The 22624-nt window shown below is 45.7% G+C and overlaps 1 protein-coding gene across 1 annotated transcript in view; it reads left to right on the top strand.

The window, feature by feature from the left end:
• The window catches only part of PDLIM2 (PDZ and LIM domain 2), an 85467-nt gene that overhangs the window by 2191 nt on the left and 60652 nt on the right, over positions 1–22624 (top strand). The window contains exons 2-3 of the mRNA XM_060693585.2: positions 14602–14737; positions 22276–22427. Of these exons, the coding sequence (XP_060549568.2) occupies positions 14645–14737; positions 22276–22427 (245 nt within the window). The 5' untranslated portion in view covers positions 14602–14644. The remainder of the gene's footprint in view (positions 1–14601; positions 14738–22275; positions 22428–22624) is intronic.

Raw genomic sequence — 22624 nt, 5'->3', positions numbered from 1 at the left:
TTGCGATGGGTCGGACACAACTTCGCAACGAACAACAATCGTCTTGCAAGACTCCCTTGGATTTCTTCAGCAAGAGGCTAGACCATAAGAAGTGGCCATTTTGGACGAGAACTGGCTCCAGAAAGCTAGGGAAGATAAGTTTCCTTCTACCTTGAGAGTTTTTGTTGTGCCTAGGTCTACTTTGGAGTATAGGCAGAGCGCACCTACTCTGGGCCTAATGATAATGTAACAAGAGCCTGCCTCACCAAACAAAAACCTTACTTTGGAAATAAGTACAGGTTCTTGTGGAAGACAACAGGCTATTAAGGTCCAGTTACCTTTAATTTCCAGACTCTGACCCCCACAGTTTGACCATCATAGGCTGATCTTTATGCTGCGGAGTAATGACAGGAGTCTGGAGCTTGACAGGATGGGCATCACGCGGCAAAGGGCTACAGCCACAAAGCGGTTGGGAAGGATAGCATTTGGGGTGCTGCCAGCTCCCTTCGAGGGGTGGGGAGGCTGGTGATTCTCCTGCATGTGCCTTGCTTCATACGCGCCCAGGGAGTGTTCCTGGCAGCCTTCGGAGCTTGCCAGCTTTTTCCACAGTCAGAAAAAGTATGAGGCACGTTTGCTTGCGTGCTTCAGAAGTTCAGGGCTGGTTAAAGATAAGGGTGTAAACTTTCCTTTGCCAATTGGGCAAAAACAAATTCAGCCCGGCTGATGCCTCCAGGAAGCTCCCGTTTTTGGACACACATTCTCTCTCTCTCTTTTTTTTTTTTAATTGAATTTGTATACCGCCCTACTCCCGAAGGACTCAGGGCGGTGAACAGCCATAGAATAAAACATATAAATACAAAATTTAAAATAGAATTAAAACGAATTACATAATTTGGCTGAACAAATTTAAAACCCCAATAATTTAAAACCAAATTTAAATTTTCCATTTAAAAAGGGGAAAGACTTAGATCAGGCCAGCTTGATGAAATAAAAAAGTCTTGAGCGCGCGACGGAAGGTACGCAGATCCGGGATCCTCCGTATCTCCGGGGGGAGCTCGTTCCAGATCGTAGGTGCCCCCACAGAGAAGGCTCTCCCCCTGGGGGCCGCCAGTCGACATTGTTTGGCCGATGGCACCCGGAGGAGCCCCTCTCTATGGGAGCATACTGGTCGTACTTTTTCTTGTTGCTTTTCTTGTTTAGGTCCTGGGTATGTACTCTAAGGTTCCACTTTAGGGTGAAACTCTGCTTTGACAAACGTTGATTTTTTCCCCCACCGTGTTGCAAAGACTGGCTTGTATAGTGCCTTCATGTTATGTCATGTTCAGATGAAGGCCCCTCCTTCAGACCCAAAGTTGACCTTTGTGATCCTGGTTTCTCTTCCAGATTTGATTTAAATCAAGTTGATTTCAATCATGATTTCAATCACGAGTGGAAAGGCTCGATTTAAATCAACTCCATTTAAATCGTAATTTTTAAAGAGCAGCTGTCATCTCTGTCCCGCAGCAGCTCTTCCTCTGACCTGCTGTTGACTCACCGAAAGTCCCAATATTGCAGAATATACAGCCTCATGCTACAGAACTAAACTCCATTTCATGCTGAATAAACTAAATTATTAATATATCTTAAATAGCAATAGCACTTAGACTTAACAGTATGAAGAATGGTTGCAGGAACCAGGCATGGCTAGTCTAGTGAAGAGAAGGACCAGGGGAGACAGGATATCAGTCTTCCAATATTTGAGGGGCTGCCACAGAGAAGAGGGGGTCAACCTATTTTCCAAAGCCACCAAAGGCCAGATGGAAACTGAACAAGGAGAGATTCAACCTGGAAATAAGGAGGAATTTTCTGACAGTGAGAACCATCAACCCATGGAACAGAAGTTGCCTTCAGAAGTTGTGGGAGCTTCATCATTGGAAGCTTTCAAGAAGAGACTGGACTGCCATCGGTCAGAAATGGTGTAGGGTCTCCTGCTTGGGTGGAGGAGGGTTGGACTAGATGACCTACAAGGTCCCTTCCAACTCTGTTAATCTGAATCTATCTAACATGATCAAAGGCCCGGAGACTACAGCGTATGATGAATGGTTGCAGGAACTGGGCATGGCTAGTCTAGTGAAGAGAAGGACCGGGGGAGACATGATAGCAGTTTTCCAATGTTTGAGGGGCTGCCACAGAGAGGAGGGGGTAAAGCTGATTTTTTAAAAATTTAAATCAGATTTTTTTTATTTTTATCAAATTTGTTTTAATAAAATGCTATAGAAAGATAGTTTTCTATATTAGTTTTCTAGGAGTCGCGGTGGTGCTGTGGTTAGAATGCAGTACTGCAGGCTACTTCGGTCGACTACCGGCTGCCTGCAATTTGGCAGTTCGAATCTCACCCGACTCAAGATTGACTCGGCCTTCCATCCTTCCGAAGATGGGTAAAATGAGGACCCAGATTGTTGGGGGCAAGAGGCTGACTCTGTAAACTGCTTAGAAAGGGCTGTAAAGCACTGTAAAGCAGTATATAAGTCTAAGTACTATTGCTATTTTCCTTCCTTCCTTCCTTTTCCTCCCTCCCTTCCTTTTCCTCCCTCCCTCCCTTAATTCCCTTTCTCATGTTTCTTCCTGGTGGTGCAGTGGTTAGAATGCAGTATTGCAGGCTAACTCTGCCCACTGCCAGCAGTTCGATCCTGACCGGCTCAAGGTTGACCCAGCCTTCCATCCTTCCGAGGTGGGTAAAATGAGGACCCAGATTGTTGAGGGGCAAGAGGCTGACTCTGTAAACCACTTAGAGGGCTGTAAAAGCACTGTAAAGCCGTATATACAGTTCTGTTTTAGCCTCCAGTCCCCTAATCATCTTGGTTGCTTTTCTTTGCACTCTTTCTAGATTCTCAACAGCTTTTTTATAATTGAAAAGATGGTTTTTTTATATGGTTGAAAAGATCAAGATAGCGATAAAGAGTTCGAAACACCTTGCAGCTGCCATTTTGACTTTTTTGACCATACCTTCCAGGCCTGCCTCCTGCAGTCCTAAACCTAACTTCGTCGGCTTAACTTTTTTGCAAAGCCAAGGGGTTACAAAGAACTAGCTAAAATCATTAAGACTGTCTTTAACCATCAGAATATTGTCTACGTTGCTTTAATCCAGAGGTCTTCAAACTTGGCAGTTTTAAGACTTGTGGATTTCAACTTGAAGTCCACAAGTCTTAAAGCTGCCAAGTTTGAAGACCTCTGCTTTAATCAAAAGTTGACTGCTCAAGTCCTTGCAAGATCCTTTGTCTCGCCTTGCTGTTAAAGCAGTCTGAATTATGCAGAATAAGCAGATGAGTAAAAAATGTCCTAAAGTCCCATGACATTAAACAACTTTCAGAATTCCTCTCTGTCTGAAGAATTATACAATTCGGAGTCTATCCAAATCCTCTCCATGCACATCTTCCTTTGTCTCTTCAGTCTGCCCTTATCTACGCTTTGGAAAGTACTCCCCAAAATAGGGAGAAATTAAACTCTGGACTGGCTGCCACAAGCTGTGTGTAGGCAGGCGTGTATTTGACCCAAAGTAACGAGAAGCGCAAAGTCTACGTTTTGTTAGCATAAAATTAAGCTTATGCTTCTGTTAGCATAAAACTAAGACTTGTGGCTGAGCTGCTGTAAATCCAGTCCTCCTCCTACCTTACCAGACAAGGGAGTACATTTCTTGCAGTGTCCATTGCAAGTTAACAGTAACAGAGTTGGAAGGGAGCTTGGAGGTCATCTATTCCAACCCCGTGCTCACGCAAGAGATCTATACTAGGGATTCGAACTGCCAAACTGCCGACCTTTCTAATCGACAGTTTTCCATTGGCGAGATAATTGACCAAAGTGAGTGTGAAAAATGATCATTCAGTGCTGTCGTAACATGGAATGGTCACTAAATGAACTGTTGTAAGCCAAGGACTACCTCTATTTTCTTTCTTGGTATCTCCCTGCACCCCAGGTGACCATACCAACGCTACTCACTCAGATCCCGAATGCCCAAATGGAAGCCACCAGTTCTTGCCTGTCCTTGCCCGAGTTTTTCTGAAGGATCTACGTGACTTCACCGCTACTCATAAACCTTGCTTACATAATGAGAACTGATAGTAAGAGGGGAAATTAGAATTTGAATGATGGCATTACTGAGTATACTTAAATAATATGGTGACTGGCATAAAAATAATATATCGAGCTATTGATTAAATAAATAATGAAAGATGATAATTCAATATGAATAGGTGTACATTTACTAAACGTAAGAAATGTGATCAAAATACTTTATTTGTATTAAAATGTATGACATGCAGAATATGGCGATTGACATGAAAATAACATACTGAAATATTGAATAACTAAATAATGAAGGAGTATAATTGAACAAGCAAATAATGGAAAATTTTAATTGAGCATAAATGTTTGTACTATTAGAATTATATAAGCTTGTTAAACATAATAAATATTCTATTTGTATTAAAAGGTATGACACTTAGAAGAGGGGGATTGGCATAGAAATGACACATTAAAATAATGAATGGTTAAATAATGAAAGATTATAATTTAATAAAAATATGTGTATTACAAGGTCTATATAAGCTTGTTAAATGAAATAAATATTAATACTATTTTATTCGTATTAAAATGATTGACACTCAGGTGCCACACCTGATATGTTTGTAAAAAATAAAAAACTTAAAACAAAATTTTTAAAAAAACTTGCTTATGACAACACTGGACACTTCTACAGGAATAGCCTACCCTAGCCTAGCCTAGCATAGCAAAGGGACCTTGGAGGTCTTCTAGTCCAACCCCCTGCTTAGGCAGGAAACCTTACACCACTTCAGACAAATGGTTATCCAACATCTTCTTAAAAACTTCCAGTGTTGGAGCATTCGCAACTTTTGGAGGCAAGTTGTTCCACTGATTAATTGTTCTAACGGTCAGGAAATTTCTCCTTAGTTCTAGGTTGCTTCTCTCCTTGATTAGTTTCCACCCATTGCTTCTTGTCCTACTCTCAGGTGCTTTGGAAAATAGCTTGACTCCCTCTTCTTTGGGGCAGCCCCTGAGAGATCGGAAGACTGCTATCATGTCTCCCCTAGTCCTTCTTTTCATCAAAGTAGACATACCCAATTCCTGCAGTTGTTCTCCATATATTTTAGCCTCCAGTCCTCTAATCATCTTCATTGCTCTTCTCTGCACTCTTTCTAGAGTCTCCACATCTTTTTTTTTTTACATCGTGGCGACCAAAACTGAATGCAATATTCCAAGTGTGGCCTTACCAAGGCATTATAAAGTGGTATTAACACTTCTTTATTAATTATTTATTAATTATGAAGCTGTTGTAGATGTGTGCGTACCATTTCAATCAAGTACATCTCTTGAGTTTGCGGTCTTTAATTCAGCGCTTGGTCTTCTCCTGGAGGAAGAGCTTATGGCCACAGAGATTTAAAACACTGGTGTACTTTGTGTTGCAACTAAAGTCCATCATTTGCCCTCCTATTTTTGTCCCCCTCAGGTTTGGAGGGGGGGAGATATTCCTCTCTCCTCCCTTCCACCCCCATTAGAGACAGAGGTTATTTGTATTCTTGGCCGGGCTGGGGGATAGTTTCCTGCTGGCAGAAAACACATAACTTCAGGAAATTCTCCCTTGAAGGCTGTCTTTGTGTCAAGCTCATTTCTGGTTGGCCGTTACGGGAGAGATCCTGCAGCTGGAAACAGTTTTGGGGAAGCTGCTCTGTTGCTCTTTTCTAAGAAAAAAATCAAAACAAAACTCAACAACCCACAACTAAGCAACTTGCAACCTAAGCAACCTTCTTAGAAAGGGGTTGTCGTCCACTTCATCAGATTCAGGAACTCCCACATCTCTAGATATTTTCTTGTCTAGAATAGAATAACAGAGTTGGAAGGGACCTTGGAGGTCTTCTAGTCCAACCCTCTGCTTAGGCAGGAAACCCTACACCACTTCAGACAAGTGGTTATCCATCATCTTAAAAACTTCCAGTGTTGGAGCATTCACAACATCTGGAGGCAAGTTGTTCCACTGGTTAATTGTTCTCACTGTCATGAAATTTCTTCTTAATTCTAAGTTGCTTCTCTCCTTGATTAGTTTCCACCCATTGCTTCTTGTCCTGCTCTCAGGTGCTTTGGAGAATAGCTTGACTCCCTCTTCTTTGGGGCAGCCCCTGAGATATTGGAAGACTGCTATCATGTCTCCCCTAGTCCTTCTCTTCATCGGACTAGACATACCCAGTTCCTGCAACCGTATTCATCTGGTTTTCTCTATTCAAAGCCTCTGTGGTTCTTGACCACGCTGCCTGTTAGTGTCCTTAATTTCCATCTAATCAACTCACCTGTGAGTAAGAGGAGGCGTTCCGGCAGGTGGTTCCTAGTTGTCAAAACATTACAACTCACTGGAGACTACATGCAGAAATAAAGGTGAAATTGCCAATCTCCGCTTTGCTTTTATGACGCTAAGGTTCAACTCCAGGGTGTAGAGCAGAAGTGTCCAAACCTGACCACCATAAGGCCTGTGGACGTCGACTCATAGAATTCTGCGGAATTCTGGGAATTGAAGTCCACAAGTCTTAACAATTGCCATGGTCGGACACCCCTTGGTGTAGAGTCTCTCTATTGATGGTTGACTTCAAAGGTCCCGCTTTTGCTAGATTTTTCCATTGTTTCCATGAAATGGATTAGGCGTAGCTTGATCTGCAAGATGTCAGCCCTGTAGACCAGGGGTCTCCAACCTTGGCAACTTTAAGACTTGTGGACTTCAACTCCCAGAATTCCCCAGAATTCTAGGAGTCGACGTCCATAGGCCTTATGGTGGCCAGGATTGGACATTTCTACTCTATACCCTGGAGTTGACCCTTAGAAATCTGGGAGTTGAAGTCCACAAGTCTTAAAGTTGCCAAGGTTGGAGACCCCTGCTGTAGACTGTTCTCCTGGGAGAATAGGTTAGCTGAGCGAATCTTTCACACTGAGCTGTGAAACAAATGTAGAAACCAAACGTGTAGCTGTGGAGTCCCTGGGCTAGTCTTAAACTTTTGTCTTCCTTTTCCATCCCTGCCCCTCACTCCCCCACCCCCAAAATATCTTCCTGATGAGCGGGAAGTCATAGGAGATGGCCTGGGGCACCAACTGTCTGGTGCTGACATGTCTCTAGAGACCTCGCTTCTCCTCCCTGAATCAGTAACTATTGTGCCTTTCAATGAGTCCCTTCTTCGCTCTTCTAATTAAAGAAGCATCTTGATTTTCTGTTTAACCATTCTTGCTCTTTGCTGATGTTCTGGGTTCTCGGAAATGTCTGGTCTTCTTAGATGCATATTTATTTATTTTTTTGCTATGACATTCCTGCTGCATCTTTTTCTACGGGAGTGGACAACCCCTTGATTCAGGCTTGAAGCTGAGATTTGGGAGAGGGGATCCTTAGACATGATTTTGCACCAGTGGTAGGTTGCTACCAGTTCTCCCCGGTTCTTGCGAACCGGTAGTGGAAATTTTGAGTAGTTCGGAGAACCGGTAAATACCACCTCTGCCTGGCCACGCCCCCAAATCTATTCGCTGCCTCCCGAGACCCAGCTGATCGGCTAGAAGGAAAAAACCTGTTTCAACTCTTGCCGCGGCACTTCAAAGGGCCGCCTTACAGCTGATCAGCAGTAAAAGGCAGTGTGGTGGTAGACCAGTTCGCTCCAAAAACAAATGGGTAGACTGTAACGCTCCAAAAATAAACGAGTAGACCGGAACGCTCCAAAAACAAATGGGTAGACTGGTACGGCTCTACAAGCAGTTAAAAGTCTGGTAGACCAGTATCTCTGCTAAATCCTAAGGAATTGTCACATGACCATCAAACCATGCCCACAAAATAAGCCACACCCACAGAACCGGTAGTAAAAAAATTTAGAACCCACCCTTGTTTTGTACCCCTAATTTTCAGCCTATTTTGGGGTGGGTGTTCTCCCTGCCCGACTGTTGGGATATTGGGAATCCCAGAGAATGTTACCAGAGGTGGTATTCAGCTGGTTCGTACCGGTTCGGGCGAATTGGTAGCGGAGATCGCAGGTGGGCCTGCTCACCTGCCCCGGCTCTATGCCGTCCTATTTAGGATGACATTTTCGAGGCCAGGCACATGCGCGAAAGGCGCACGAACGAGCAAAGCGCATGTGCGGGAGGCCAGGCAAATCCGCGGAAGGCGCGCGCACGAAGTGAGCGTGCACGCGAGGGGCGAACTGGTGGTAATAATATTGGCAATCCAATGCTGAATGTTACCAAGGAGCAAAATGGAGGGAGGGTGTTGGTGAGGGCTTCTTTTGTATTTCAAAACTACGTGAAGCTTACAGATAGTTCTCGATTTAGGACGACAATTGGGAACAGAATTTCTGTGGTTTAATCAGGGCCGTTGCGAAGTATGTCCCTTTTATGCTTGTTAAGGGAATCACTGCGCTTGTTAAACGAAATGTGGTTGGTAAGTCAACCTAGCTTTCTCTACACACACACACACACACCCAAATTGATTTTGGTTGTTGGAGGCCAGCTGGGAAAGTCACAAATGGCTATCACAGAGGTCTTCAAACTTGGCAGCTTTAAGACTTGTGGACTTCAACTCCCAGAATTCCACAGAATTCTAGGTGTTGAGGTCCATAGGTCTCATGGTGGCCGGGATTGGACACTTCTGCTCTACCTATACCATGGAGTTGAACCTTAGAATTCTGGGAGTTGAAGTCCACAAGTCTTCAAGCTGCCAAGTTTGAAGACCTCTTAGGCTATCACATGACCCTGGGATGCTGCAATCACCTCTCAGTTGCCAAGCACCTGAACTTTGGTCATGGGGATGCTGTTGACCGTCGTAGGTGCGAGGATGGGTTGTAAGTCACTTATTCAAGTTACATTGTATAATAGCATTGGAGGAACCAGTGCTATGACTTCGGATGCAAAGCATTTTGGAGAGATGAGTTCACGTTTAGTTGCGGAGAGTTCTGTAGAAAAAAAATAAAATAAAAATCAAAGGATGAACCTCTTGCATTGCCCAAGGCTTTTGAACCAAGCCAAGATGATGTCGCAATTGCTTTCGCTGGGTGGGTGTGTCTGTTTATGCAGCCATTGTGTTTCTGATTGCCCCGCTATTTATTTCAGTTGAGCCATTAGGATTGACATTATTGGAATGAAGGAAGGGCTCCTAGTTTTCCTTTCTCTGTTTTCCTATCTCGGGCATCTTCCTAAACATTTCATGCCTCTGTTGTTCACCACCTCCTGGTAGCTCAGAATCAGGGAGATGATCCTGCCCAAGGCAGAGCTTAGATCCATGATGGTGAACCTATGGCACGCGTGTTACAGGTGGCAGGCGGAGCCATATCGGGCACACGAGCTCAGCTCCGGCGCACATGTGTGTGTCGGGCAGCTGATATTCGGGCCTTCTGGGCTCACCAGAAGTCAGGAAACACGCTGCTTCTAGCCTCCGGAGGGCCTTCGGGGAATGTGGGGAAGGCCGTTTTCGCCCTCCCCAGGCTCCTAGAAAGGCTCTGGAGCCTAGGGAGAGCAAAAAAGGACCTTCCGGTCCCACTGGAAGTCAGCAGATGGGCTGTTTCTGGCCTCCGGAGGGCCTTCGGGGAACGTGGGGAAGGCTGTTTTCGCCCTCCCCAGGCTCCTAGAAGGGCTCTGGAGCCTGGGGAAAGCAAAAAATGGGCAAACCAAAAGCAGGGGGAGCGGGGGGAGGTCACGAGTGCAAGGGGGGGCAGAGCACATAGAATTATGGGTGTGGGCTCGCGACCCCCCGCGCTCCCACCATTTTGGCACGCAATGGCAAAAAGGTTAGCCATCACTGGCTTAGATAATAAACCACCATCATTCAGGCCAGGGGTCTCCAACCTTGGCAACTTTAAGACTTGAAGAACTCCAATTCTGGGAGTTGAAGTCCACAAGTCTCAAAGTTGCCAAGATTGGAGACCCCTGATTCAGACAACGGGAGAGGAAGGGAAGGGATGGCTAGAGTTGCAGGTTTATCTAAACCTTACTCTTCAGAAGGCAGATGCTCCTAACTGGTTTTGTAGTTCAGAAAGGATAGGCAGTGGTCAGTGGTTGCTGTTTTTGGCTTTTAGACTTCCTTTTGAAATAACGAAGTATCATTTGTGTGCATAGCTATATAATATATAGAGAAAGAAGCAGACCAGAACAGCTACCACATTTGCTAAACATTATAATATTTCAGAAGAATTGTTGGTAGGCGTTCCTTAATCCACCCAAAAACGTAATTCCAGGGTGAACCATCACAGCATGCTCTGTTGCTTATTTCTGTGGTCAATGAAACCTTCACATGGTATGTTGAAAAAATATATTGGCTAAGATTTTTGTCACTCATCGTTGGAGTAGTTTTCTGTACCTCCAAGCCAGCGTTTCTCAATCTTCGCATCTTAAGATGTGTGGACTTCAATTTCCAGAATGTTCCAGTCTGCATGGTTGTTATGGCTGGGAATTGAAGTCCACAAATCTTGGGGAATTCTGGGAATTGAAGTCCATGCATCTTAAAGTTGCCAAAATTGAGAAACTTGGCTCATACCAAAACTTGTCATAAGGCTGCAATGTACATTGTTGTTATATTGATGATTAGGGGACTGGAGGCTAAAACATATGAAGAACGGTTGCAGGAACTGGGCATGGCTAGTCTAGTGAAGAGAAGGACCAGGGGAGACATGATGGCAGTCTTCCAATATTTGAGAGGCTGCCACAGAGAGGAGGAAGGGGGTCAAGGTACTTTCCAAGGCACCTGAAGGCCAGACAAGGAATAATGGATGGAAACAGACCAAGGAGAGATTCAACCTGGAAATAAAATTATCTGAGAGTGAGAACAATCAACCCATGGAACAGAAGTTGCCTTCGGAAGTTGTAGGAGCTTCATCACTGGAAGCTTTCAAGAAGAGACTGGATTGCCATTTGTCAAAAATGGTGTAGGGTCTTCTTGGACGGGGTTGGACTAGATGAGCCACAAGATCCCTTCCAATTCTCTTAATCTCTTATATTCGATGACACTGCCCTACAAAGCTTTTTAGGCTGAAATATTGACAGCGCTCTCATATCACACTAAGCTACAAAAGTATTTTTCTTTCTTTTCTTTTTTTTAGCTTCAGTATGTACCATGTGGCCTGAACCCAATCACTGTGGTTTTGTAAATCAGGATAATAGTCAAACATTATGTATGGACTAGACTTCTGTGGTTTGTTGAGATCGTGGTCAAAACCAACTGGCTTAGCACAGTGGGTGAATTCAATGGTTGTGTCGACATGATATGTTATCTCAACAACTCAATCGTGGTTTACGTCAATCCAGTTTTCTGTATTTGCATGACATAATAATAATAATAACTTTATTGTCATTGTATGTGTATACACAGTATACCCATACAACGAAATTCACTTAACACTCAAAGACCAGGTCCAACACACATAACAATCCCCAAACACACTCCCACCCACCACAATTCCCCACCCCTAAACCACCCAAACATCCACACAACAGACCATGTAATGCTGTCCAACAGCTCACGGATGGTGGCCCTTTACTTCGTTGTTGAGTGCAATGATAGCTCTGGGATAAAAACTATTCAGAAAACGTGTCGTCCGAGTTTTAATTGTTCTGTGTCTTCTGCCAGAAAATACATATTGAACTTCGCTCATGGGTGGAGTGAAACCAAAATGTGGTTGGCTACGATGATTCAGCACATCATGTCAAGGTAGCTAGCCAGTGGCTTATTTGGTAAACCTAGTTAAAATGAACTATGGCTTCACAATCTGTAAAATTAGGACTGCTTTCTCTAAAGACGTTATGTACGTCAGCCTTCCCCAATTTTGGGAAGAAAAGTTTCCGGAACTCTCAAAAGTTTTGCTTTCCAGAATTCTAGGAGCACAAATATATCCAGATGATCCCATTTTAGGAAATCTGAGGTTGGTCCATGGCTGGATAAGGCTTCAGCGTTCCCAAATGAGATATTCTGGACCCGCCACTTCTCCAATTCAAGGATGGGTCTTGACTTACCTTTCCAAAATAGCTTTAGATTTTGCTTTCATGCCTCTATATCAGGGGTCGGCAACCTGCGGCTCCAGAGCCGCATGTAGCTCTTTGGGCCCTCTGCTGGGGCTCCCTGATCCCACCATTGCTGGCCCTCCCCCTCGCCCTCCCCTTACAGTCATTCCTCGCCTCCTCCTGAGAAGGTAAGGGTGACAGCGGTGGATGGAGAAAGAAGCAGCCAGGGCAGAGACAGATACAGAGAGAGGAGGAGAGAGAGAGAGACATAGAGAGATACAAAGAGAGAGGTAGGGAGTGGAGTGAGAGATATGTCAAAAGGGTTTTATGGTTCCCAGTGTTTTTTAACAACTGGTTCTCTGCCCTAATGACCAGCTGAGTAGGCGTGGTTAGGTGGGGGATGTCATGTGACTGTTGGAAGTGAGTGACATCGAGTTGGCCACGCCCACCCAGGTTTTGTGGCTCCCGGTGTTTTCTTTTCTGTGGGAAACGGGTCCAAATGGCTCTTTGAGTATTTAAGGTTGGAGACCCCTGCCGTATATGTCAGGAACCAGTGAGATACGGTGCAAATACTAGACAGGCCACATCACAAAGGTGTGGTCCCGAGGGTGTTTTTTTTAAAAAAATCTGATTAGGGTTGCTTTTTGCACCGTGCTTGTTTCCTGGTTGAGTGATTGCGGCTAGCAAAAAGGAACTTGCAGCCCTCATTGATTGACAGTTGCGAAACTGTGACAGGAAGGCAAATGTTTGACACACCATGTGGCTTAATAGGATACAACTCATTTCCTAGTTCCCTTTTAAAGGCACCCTAAGGAGGGTACGCAAGACGGTAGCTACGTACTCAAGAGGTACACCTGTGGTTCTTGGTATTTGGGGTGGGGGCGGAATTGTAAAGGTAAGACTGGGATTTGGGGTGTCTCAGACCGTCTGCAGAACGTGACGGAATGAGATTGAAGGGTTCGGTTCCTTGGGAGGAAATGCAGAATTTCACGATGGCGAAATGGGTACAGATTGGACTTGTTTTATTGTATAAAAGGCTAGAGAATGCTTTCGAAAAAGTTTGCCTCAACATTTTTTTGGAGGAAAGGAAAAAAACAGCTGAAGGATTTCTTTTTTCTTTCTTTTTGTTGGGAGAGTGGGGGAGAATTCTTCTTGAATTGTTAGAACTAGAAAGTATGTTGTATCCCACAATTTTAATACTTGCGGAGGACGGAGGATTTTGTGGCGCGTTTTGAAAAACATTAAAAAGCAATTTTCTGCTTTTTATTAAAGGAAGGAGAGAGCTCTTTGCCTGTAACTCTTCCAATTCTCTTGGCCCATTGCTTCCTTCTTTTTTTTAACCAGACCTAGTTATTTTGTTCATTGAGTTAATGTATCGCGGAAGAGAAAAATGTGGTGGGGAGGGAAAAAAAAATGAAGAATTTATAAGTGGAATGGAGGTTTTTTTTTTTTGTTTTTTTTTGCAAAGCATTTTTCCAATATTTAATACAACGAACTGGCAGCGAGAATTTATCTGATTTTGAACTTTTTTTTTTTGTTCTGGTTAGCTTGTTCATCCTACTTGCAAACTAGATCCAGTTTTGGTGGATATTCTTGGCTCAGTTGGTTCGCTTTGTGGGGGCTTTGATCTCGTGAGAAGTATAACTGAATTAGAATCTAGCTGTATTAATCTGTAACGTCTGTCAATAAAACTATCTTCTGCCCCTGGCTTCTGCTGTCTTTTGATTTTGGAGAAAACGTATTGTGGAGGGCCAATGGTTTCCCAACTCCAATAGACCAGGGGTCCCCAACCTTGGCAACTTTAAGGCTTGTGGACTTCAACTCCCAGAATTCCTCAGCCAGCTGGCTGAGGAATTCTGGGAGTTGAAGTCCACAAGCCTTAAAGTTGCCAAGGTTGGAGACCCCTGCAATGGACGGTACCATATTGTACATATGGAAAAAAAAGAAACTCCTTTGGCATAAATACGCCTGAATCTTCCCTAGGCAACACTCCTGATTGACTGGTTCTTTTATTGCAGGGGTGTCAAACTTGAGGCCCGTGGACTGGATCCGGCCCGTGATGTGGTCGGATGCAGCCCATGGGGCTGTCCTGGAAAACATAAGGGGCCGGCCCGCGTCGCTTCGGTCTGGTCCACCCAATGCGGCTTCAGCCTGGTCTACCCAGTGCGGTTTTGGCCTGGTCCACCCAATTCGGCTTCAACCTGGTCCACCCAATGCAGCTTCAACCTGGTCCACCCAATGCGGCTTCAACCTGGTCCACCCAATGCGGCTTCAACCTGGTTCACCCAATGCGGCTTCAACCTGGTTCACCCAATGCAACTTAGGCCTGGTCTACCCAGTGTGAAGAGGAAACATTGGGCCAGCAGTTTGGGGAGTGGCGTCAAAATGGCCACACCCATCCAGTTGGCCATGCCCAGTGACTGGCGTCAAGATGGCCGTGCCCACCCAGTTGGCCACACCCACCCGGTCAGCCATGCCCCCCCAGCCCTCCCTCCCAAGGTCAACCCACAGCCTTATGTTGCCCTCAATGAAATTGAGTTTGGACACCCCTGTTTTATTGCATGCTTTTCATAGAAATATTTTCCAGCTTTCAATTCTTATGTCTTTCCTTTCTTCCTTCAGGCCTGCAGGGTGCTGTGGTCACCTTGCCTCTAGCGGAGCTGCCATGTCGGTGAGCGTGAATCTGACCGGCCCAGCTCCCTGGGGGTTCCGGATTACGGGAGGACGAGACTTCAGAAAGCCCATCATCGTATCCAAGGTAAGCAGACCAACCCTACGGTCAACATCCTAACCAGGGGTGGGTTTCAGATCCTTTAGCAATGGGTCACTGCCCCGTTGCTGGGTGGGCGTGGCCATGATGGGCGTGGCCTAGTCGGCCACCTCCACCACAGTGGGGGGCATTTTTCACCCTCCCCAGGCTTCAGAGGCTTTCTTTGAGCCTCCGGGAAAGCGAAAACTGCTTCCCTGGGCTCCGGAGGCCAGAACAGGCCCGTTTTCAGACTTCTGGAACCTCCGGTAGGCCCATTTGTTGCCCTCCCAGACCCTCGGCACAGCCCCTGCGCTTACCTGGAATGATGAATGGGCCGCGTGGAGACTCCTGGGAGGGGATGGGTGGGGTGGGCATGGCCAGCCAGGAGTGGCATTTGGGAGTTCGCCTGTTGTGACCCAGGCCCAAGTAAGTAGTAGGAAAATCAGTCAGTGAAAAAACAAACTTTATTCGAACAGCTGAGAATTACTTCGTTCCCAGCGTCGTTCAACTAAATTAAAGCAAATTCCTCCCAACACAAATTCCTCAGTCCTATCGCAAACCTTGGTCCAATTAGGCAAACTGCCAAAGGCCTTTCTTGGCAAACGTTCAGAAGTCACAGATACAAAAATAAATACAAGACTAGATGAATAAGAAGACGAAACTACGAACGTTGTTTTCTGGCAAAGCCGCGAAGCCATTGCTGGTCTGTTTTAAGCCTAATGGGAGGGGCCAATCATCTCTTGGCCCTACTCCCGAGTTGTCCTCTTTGCTGGAGCTGCTCTTGCCTTCTGGCAGCTCTTCTCATGCATGCATTAGGAACAGGCTCCTCCTGTTCCTCTGCCTCTCTGCTGTCAGTCTCTGGAGGCTCTGGAGTCCACACCTTACTCCCCGGTGGCCCTGGCCCCATCTCTGCCTCCGATGCAGAGCCCTCATCCAGGCCTTCCCCAACCTCCAGGACTGGCCCCTGTTCTTCCTCAGCCTCATCGCTGTCTGACTCCGCAGGCTGCTGGCAGACCACAACGTTGCTGAACCCCAGCGATCCTTGGCTAGAGGATTGCTCGAATCCCCCAGGAGCCCACTCCTGGTTCTAAGGGTCCGAATATATAACTTTGGGACACAAATGGAATTCTAATGTTCATTATTTATTTATTTATTACATGTATTTATATGCTGCCATTCTCCCAAAGGACTCAGGGCAGCGAACACAAGTTAAGAAACAAGTACAATAAAATCATAATTTAATCCAAATAGTTAATTAGTAGTAAATAATAAAGCCCGGAATCAGTCTCAGCCTATTTGTTTGAAAAGCCAAGTCTTCAAGTCCTGATGGAAGGAACGGAGATCAGGAGCCGTCCGGAGCTCAGTAGGTAATTCATTCCAGAGGGTGGGAGCACCCACAGAGAACGCCCTACCCCTGGGCACAGCAAGGCGACATTGGCTCGCCGTCGGAACCCTGAGGAGAGCGGCCCTATGTGAGCGAACAGGACGGTGAGAGGCAGGCAGGAGAAGGTCATGCAAATATCCCGGACCTAAGTCATGCAGGGCCTTATAGGTGAGGACTAGCACCTTGAAGCGGACCCGGAGAACCACTGGTAACCAGTGCAGCTCACGCAGGAGGGATGTTATATGGGAGTAATGAGGGGCTCCCATAACAACCCGTGCAGCTGCATTCTGGATCAGCTGGAGTCTCCGGGTGCATCTCAGGGGCAGGCCCATGTAGAGGGAATTGCAGTAATCCAAGCGGGAAGTAACCAGGGCATGAGTGACAGTGCGAAGGTCATCTCGGTCCAGGAAAGGGTGCAACTGGCGCACCAGGCGAACCTGTGCGAAGGCCCCCCTGGTCATGGCCGTTAGATGGTCTTCTAGGGACAGCCGAGCATCCAGGAGGACACCCAAGTTGCCTTAGAAATTCATTAGAAATCTGATGGGGGTCCATACTGTTCTCCTGCTGGCCATCCCTATTATGTAGACACTTCTAGCTTTTGAACTCTGAGAAATATCCTCTATGGGGAAATTCTGGCCATGTAACTTAATTAACCCATTTTCTGGGTTCATACCAGGCACTGAGTCATTCTTAAACTTGATGCACTTTTGTTTGAAAATTCATATCTTCCATATCTGCTGTCTCTGCTGCTCCCCACCCCCAACCCCATTCTGTTTGTATGACTTGCCCCAGATTGAAAGGAAGTAAGAAGCTTTCTACCCATCCGTAGCAATCTAACTCACTTTGTTTCCTGCCATAAGATAATTCTTATCTCCAGCCCAGGGTTTCTCAACCTTGGCAGCTATCAGAAGTGTGGACTTCAACGTCCAGGATTCCCCAGCCAGCCGTACAATTGTGGTGGCTGGGAAATTACAGGAGTTGAAGTCCACAGATCTTAAATTTGTCAAGGTTGAGAAAGAGTGGTTAGAATGCAGTACTGCAGGCTAATTCTGCAGTCCTGCATTCATCTGCCTGCCAGTAGTTTGGCAGTTCGATTCTGACTGGCTCAAGGTTGACTCAGCCTTCCATCCTTCCGAGGTTGGTAAAATTGAAGAAGCCAGATTGTTGGGGGTCATATGCTGACTCTAAACTGCTTAGAGAGAGCTGTAAAGCATTATGAAGCGGTAAAAGGTAAAGATAAAGGTTCCCCTCGCACATATGTGCTAGTTGTTCCCGGCTCTAGGGGGCGGTGCTCATCTCCGTTTCAAAGCTGAAGAGCCAGCGCTGTCCGAAGACATCTCCGTGGTCATGTGGCTGGCATGACTCAACGCCAAAGGTGCACGGAACGCTGTTACCTTCCCACCAAAGGTGGTCCCTATTTTTCTACTTGCATTTTTTACCTGCTTTCGAACTGCGAGGTTGGCAGAAGCTGGGACAAGTAACGGGAGCTCACCCCGTTACGTGGCGCTAGGGATTCGAACCGCTGAACTGCCGACCTTTCGAGCAACAAGCTCAGCTTCTTAGCCACTGAATCACCGTGTCCCTTAATAAAAAGGTACAAGGTGTTAAATTTGAGGGTATCTTCAGCTATGCACCCAGTATTAGTATTAGTAGACCAACTAAGGCAGCACATCTGCTCTATGGTCCTTTCTCAGTCTTGCTTTGGGATTGATCGAACAAAACAGAGAAAGAAATCTCTGAAACTCCTCTTGAGTGCATACCCTCACTTTGAGACCATTCCAGAAGAGGACTTCTCGTTTAAAGGATGATGAACAGGATCTGTTCTCTCCATTAGCCTGCAAGGTCACACTTGGCTCAACGCCCAGCTGAATAGACCTCTCTGACAAATCTTTTGGCCCAACGTAATTTGGAATCCCTGGAGACACAAGAAATGTACAGCATTCCAGGATGTCCTGCACAAATCCCACAAACATTCAGCGCAGGAACTGCCAAGCTAGTCAAGCTCTTCTCGTTCACCTCTCAGTAGGAAATTCCATGCGGAGCTCCTAGCAAAAGAATGTTGTTGGTTGGAGAGAATATGACAGCCCTGTCTTGGATGAAGGCTCGCTACAGCTTCCAACTGCGATTTCGAACCAAAATCTAGGTCTGTGGGTAACGACACCACAACATTTGCACTCACTAGTTCTATCATTATTTTTTTGCTTTAACAACATACACATTTGGTTTACATATCATGATCATGCATAACGCAGCGTTTTTAGTTGGGGCTTAATATGTTGTGTAGTTCCAGCCATTAATAGTTGGAAATCATGGCTTCTGGTTATAGCATAGTTGGCAGAGTTTGCAAACCACAATTCCATGGCTTAAGCTGATGTGTGAAACAAGGGTGGGCTGCTATGGGTTTGCCCGGGTTCGGCGGGACCCATAACTAACGTTATGGCCGGTTCAGTGAACCGCCAAATCCCACCCCTGGCTGGCCCCGCGCCTCCTCCCTCCCCACACCCCTCCCAGAAGTCTCCGTGCGGCCCATTTTGGATGCAAGATAAGTGCAGGGCCCACATAGAGGAGCAGGGAGAAGGAAAAATGGGCCCTCTGGAAGTTCTGGAACTCTGAAAACAAGCCTGTTTCCAGCCTCCAGAGCCTATCTCTGCGACGCTGGCGTGGATCCAGCCAAGACTCATTACCCTCATCACTGTCCATCTGTGGCTGCGTGGACGTGCTTGGCCCCGGCCCTATCTCTTGCCCTTCAGCGGACAACGAAGGCATTGCCAGAGAGGAGGGTCCTGGAGAGGGAGGCCTTGGCAACTCCTCTCCTTCACTCTCGGAGTCCTCTCCTGCTGATGACACAGGCTCAGGTAATGGAGCCACAACACCCTGCCTGCTAGTACTGCTTTTATTATAAGGAAAAATAATGGAATCTTGTAAGTCTGAATGTGCCTCCCCCCCTCCTATCTTTGTGAGAACTAGGGAGGGTTTTTATCTGAGATGCTTTCTTGGGTTGCAGTTCTGGCCCAAACTCCGGTTTCCTTTATTTGACCATTTTCTTGGATGTGATCCTCTCCCATTCCTCAAGCTAATTCTTTCTGTCCTTTCCTTGAGTTTGTAAAGTAAACAAAGGCAGTATAAAAAAAAAAAACTGGTTGGTTGTAGTCTCTTCATTTTTCTGCTACGGATGGCAAGGGCTTCTTTACATGCCTGGGGTGATTTGAGAAATTGTGCTTTTCCTGCCACCTCCCTTCCCTTGTGGTGCCTGAGATTGCAGTTGTTGGAAGGACGAAAACTCTGTGTTTTAACCCACGGTTTTGCACAGTCTGCTTCTGCTTGCACAATTATGCGTCTAGAAAACCAGCAAAGAGAGAGGAGACCGCACTTTAAAAAACAACAACAAAACCTTTTGTATTTCCTGCTCTCTGTTGTCTCCGAAATGCTCTTTGTCTATGGAGATCAGTCGGGTTAGGTCTGATTCACCCCAGGCCACTTGACCTGGCGATTAAATTTTTCCCTTTCTGGCTTGAAGGCTGATCTTGGACTCTGTATTAAGGAACAGAGCCGCTTTGTGTGAAGCCCAATCTAGTCTCCCCTTGATGTGCTACAGCTCCCAGAATTTTCAAGCCAGAGGCCATGCACATATGGGCACCACATTCTCGGTTCCAGATATGAATGCATGGCCTACTAGTTTCTCCTTATGTTGCTGGGGAATGTAGAGGAGAAGAAAAAAAAATGCACGTTGCCAGGAGGAATAAGTAGTCCTTCAAAAGGAGCTCTTGTTTTAGACTTTGCAAATTTTGTATTTTGTATTTATGAGTTTGTCAAACATGTACAAGATAGCAGATATAAATATAAACATGGATATGAACGAAAGAAATGAATACAAATACATGAGGACTGTAGGACAGGGACGGTAGCAGGGGTGGGTTGCCCCCGGTTCGGACCGGTTCGTATGAACCGATAGTAAAACCGGCAGGAGGCCCTGCCTATCACCCCGGATGTTGTCATCAGCAATCCGCGCATGCGAATCGGTGGTAAAGATAAGTAGAACCCATCCCGGGACGGTAGGCACGCTGGTGCGCTTATGCACGCCCCCTTTACAGACCTCTTAGGAATGGGGTGAGGTCTACGGCAGACAGTTTTAAGGTTGAAGCTGTGAGGGTTTGAAGATGTAACAACGGACTCGGGTCGAGCATTCCAGGCGTTGACCACTCTGTTGCTGAAGTCGTATTTTCTGCAATCGAGTTTGGAGCGCTTTACCTTGAGTTTGTAACCAATTGTTTGCCCGTGTATTATTGAGGTTGAAGCTGAAGAAGTCATTGACAGGCAAGATTGTAGCCGATAATTTTGTGTGCTGTGCTTAGATCATACCGCAGACGGCGCAGTTCCAGATTGTCCAAGCCCAAAATTTCAAGTCTGGTGGCATAGGGAATTCTATTGTTGAGTAGAGGAGTGGAGTACTCTTCTTGTGAAGTATTGTATTAATGTCCGATATACAGTATGGATTCCATGCAGATGAGCTGTATTTGAGAATTAGTCTGGCAAAGGTTTTGTAGGCCCTAGTTAGCAATACAATTGTTACCGAGAAGAAGCTTCACAAAATTAGGTTTCGTTTAGTCAGACGTTTTTGGAGGGAGTCAGTCAGAAAGAATTAGCATTTATAATTAAACATAATGTTGGCCAAGCCATTAATATGTTCAACTGGACAGACTCTTGAAGGAATCTAAAGGTTGATTTATGGCAACTGAACCAATCTTTGTTAACAAAATTAGATGATTGAGTCTGGATGATTGAGTCCTCATTGACAGACTCTTGAAGGACTTAATTTAGCCCATACTACTAATTAATAAAGGGACATAGTGGCTAAGAGGCTGAGCTTGTCGATCAAAAGGCCAGCAGTTCAGGGGTTCGAATCCCTAGTGCCGCGTAACGGGGTGAGCTCCCGTTACTTGTCCCAGCTTCTGCCAACCTCGCAGTTCGAAAGCACGTAAAAATGCAAGTAGAAAAATAGGGATCACCTTTGGTGGGAAGGTAACTGTCACTGTGTTCTTTTATTTACCAGCTGAGCTCATTATTTCTGGACTATCAGACTTTCCGTAGCTTGCCAAGAATTGTTATCAGTAAGCAAAACTGCGCATGTCGATCCCACATTTTTTTTCACACTCTTTCCTTTGTTCTCTTGCCAGAGAGGTCCGGCTGGACCGGCAGAAGACCTCGCTTACCAAAATGTAACTCTTAGATTAGTGAGATGTTTTTTATTTTCTTTATAACAAATAAATGATTTTTCTTAGAAGATATTTTCTTCGGAGTTTGTTTTCTTAAAGTATGCAACAAGGAAAAGGTCTCGATCCACTCCTCGTAATCAGGCGCAATTATCTCATAGCCAGAATGGGATTAATCAACTCCCTGACAGTAACAGCGTTCTGTGCGCCTTTGGCATTGAGTCATGCCAGCCACATGACCACGGAGACGTCTTCGGACAGCGCTGGCTCTTCGGCTTTGAAACAGAGATGAGCACCACCCCCTAGAATCAGGAACTACTAGCACATATGTGCGAGGGGAACCTTTACCTTTACTTACTAATTAATCCTGAGAAATACTTAGTACAGAACCTTGTCTGGATACTGGAGGAGGGTTATCCTTGTTTTGGATGCTGGAGAGGGACATGTTTGGTTAAAAAAAAAGTGAATTTATTTATTTATTTATTTATTTATTGGTTCGATTTATATGCCGCCCTTCTCCAGAGACTCAGGGTGGCTTACAATGCGTTAAGCAATAGCCTTCATACTTTTGTATATACCTGTTTAGTAGGGCTTTCGGGCCCCCCTAAGCGATGTTCTTTTTTTTATACAAAGTCAGCTTATTGCCCCCACAATCCGGGTCCTCATTTTACCGACCTCGGAAGGATGGAAGGCTGAGTCAATCTTGAGCCTGGTAAGATTCGAACTCGCAGTAATTGCAGGCAGCTGGTGTTACTCAACAGTACTTTAGTCTGCTGCGCCACCAAGGCTCAGTCTTAAAGTCCACATGTCATAAAGTCGCTAAGGTTGAGCCACACTGGGCTGTTGGAAAATACGATATCGTCCTTAACATCCTGCCTTTGATATGGTTAAGAAAATAGGAATGTATTCTCCACATTTCAATTGTAGCTTTCTTTGCTTTCTGCTACCCGCAGGTGATAGAGCATGGCAAAGCAGCCTTAGGTGACCTTCGACCTGGAGATGTCATAATTTCCATCAATGGGGAGAATACTTCTGAGATGCTGAACGTGGAGGCACAGAACAAGATCAAGCAGAGCCCTGGGCAGCTGCGATTGCAAGTGGACAGGTGAGTTTATAAGTGAAAGTGAAAGTGAAAGTGAAAGACTAAATCACCTATCTAGCTACGTGCTCAGGTTCTTTTTCCCACAGGTAACTTTAGGACAGTGGTGAAATTCAAATTTTTTTACTACCGGTTCTGTGGGTGTGGCTTGGTGGGCATGGCTTGGCGGGCGTGACAGGGGAAGGATACTGCAAAATCCCCAT

The sequence above is a fragment of the Pantherophis guttatus genome, chromosome 9 (genome assembly GCF_059756535.1).
Source record: "Pantherophis guttatus breed Tessera chromosome 9, ASM5975653v1, whole genome shotgun sequence".
Classification (NCBI taxonomy): Eukaryota; Metazoa; Chordata; class Lepidosauria; order Squamata; family Colubridae; genus Pantherophis; species Pantherophis guttatus.
The sequence above is the reverse complement of the archived record's forward strand: the minus strand, read 5'-3'. Positions and strand labels throughout refer to the sequence as shown.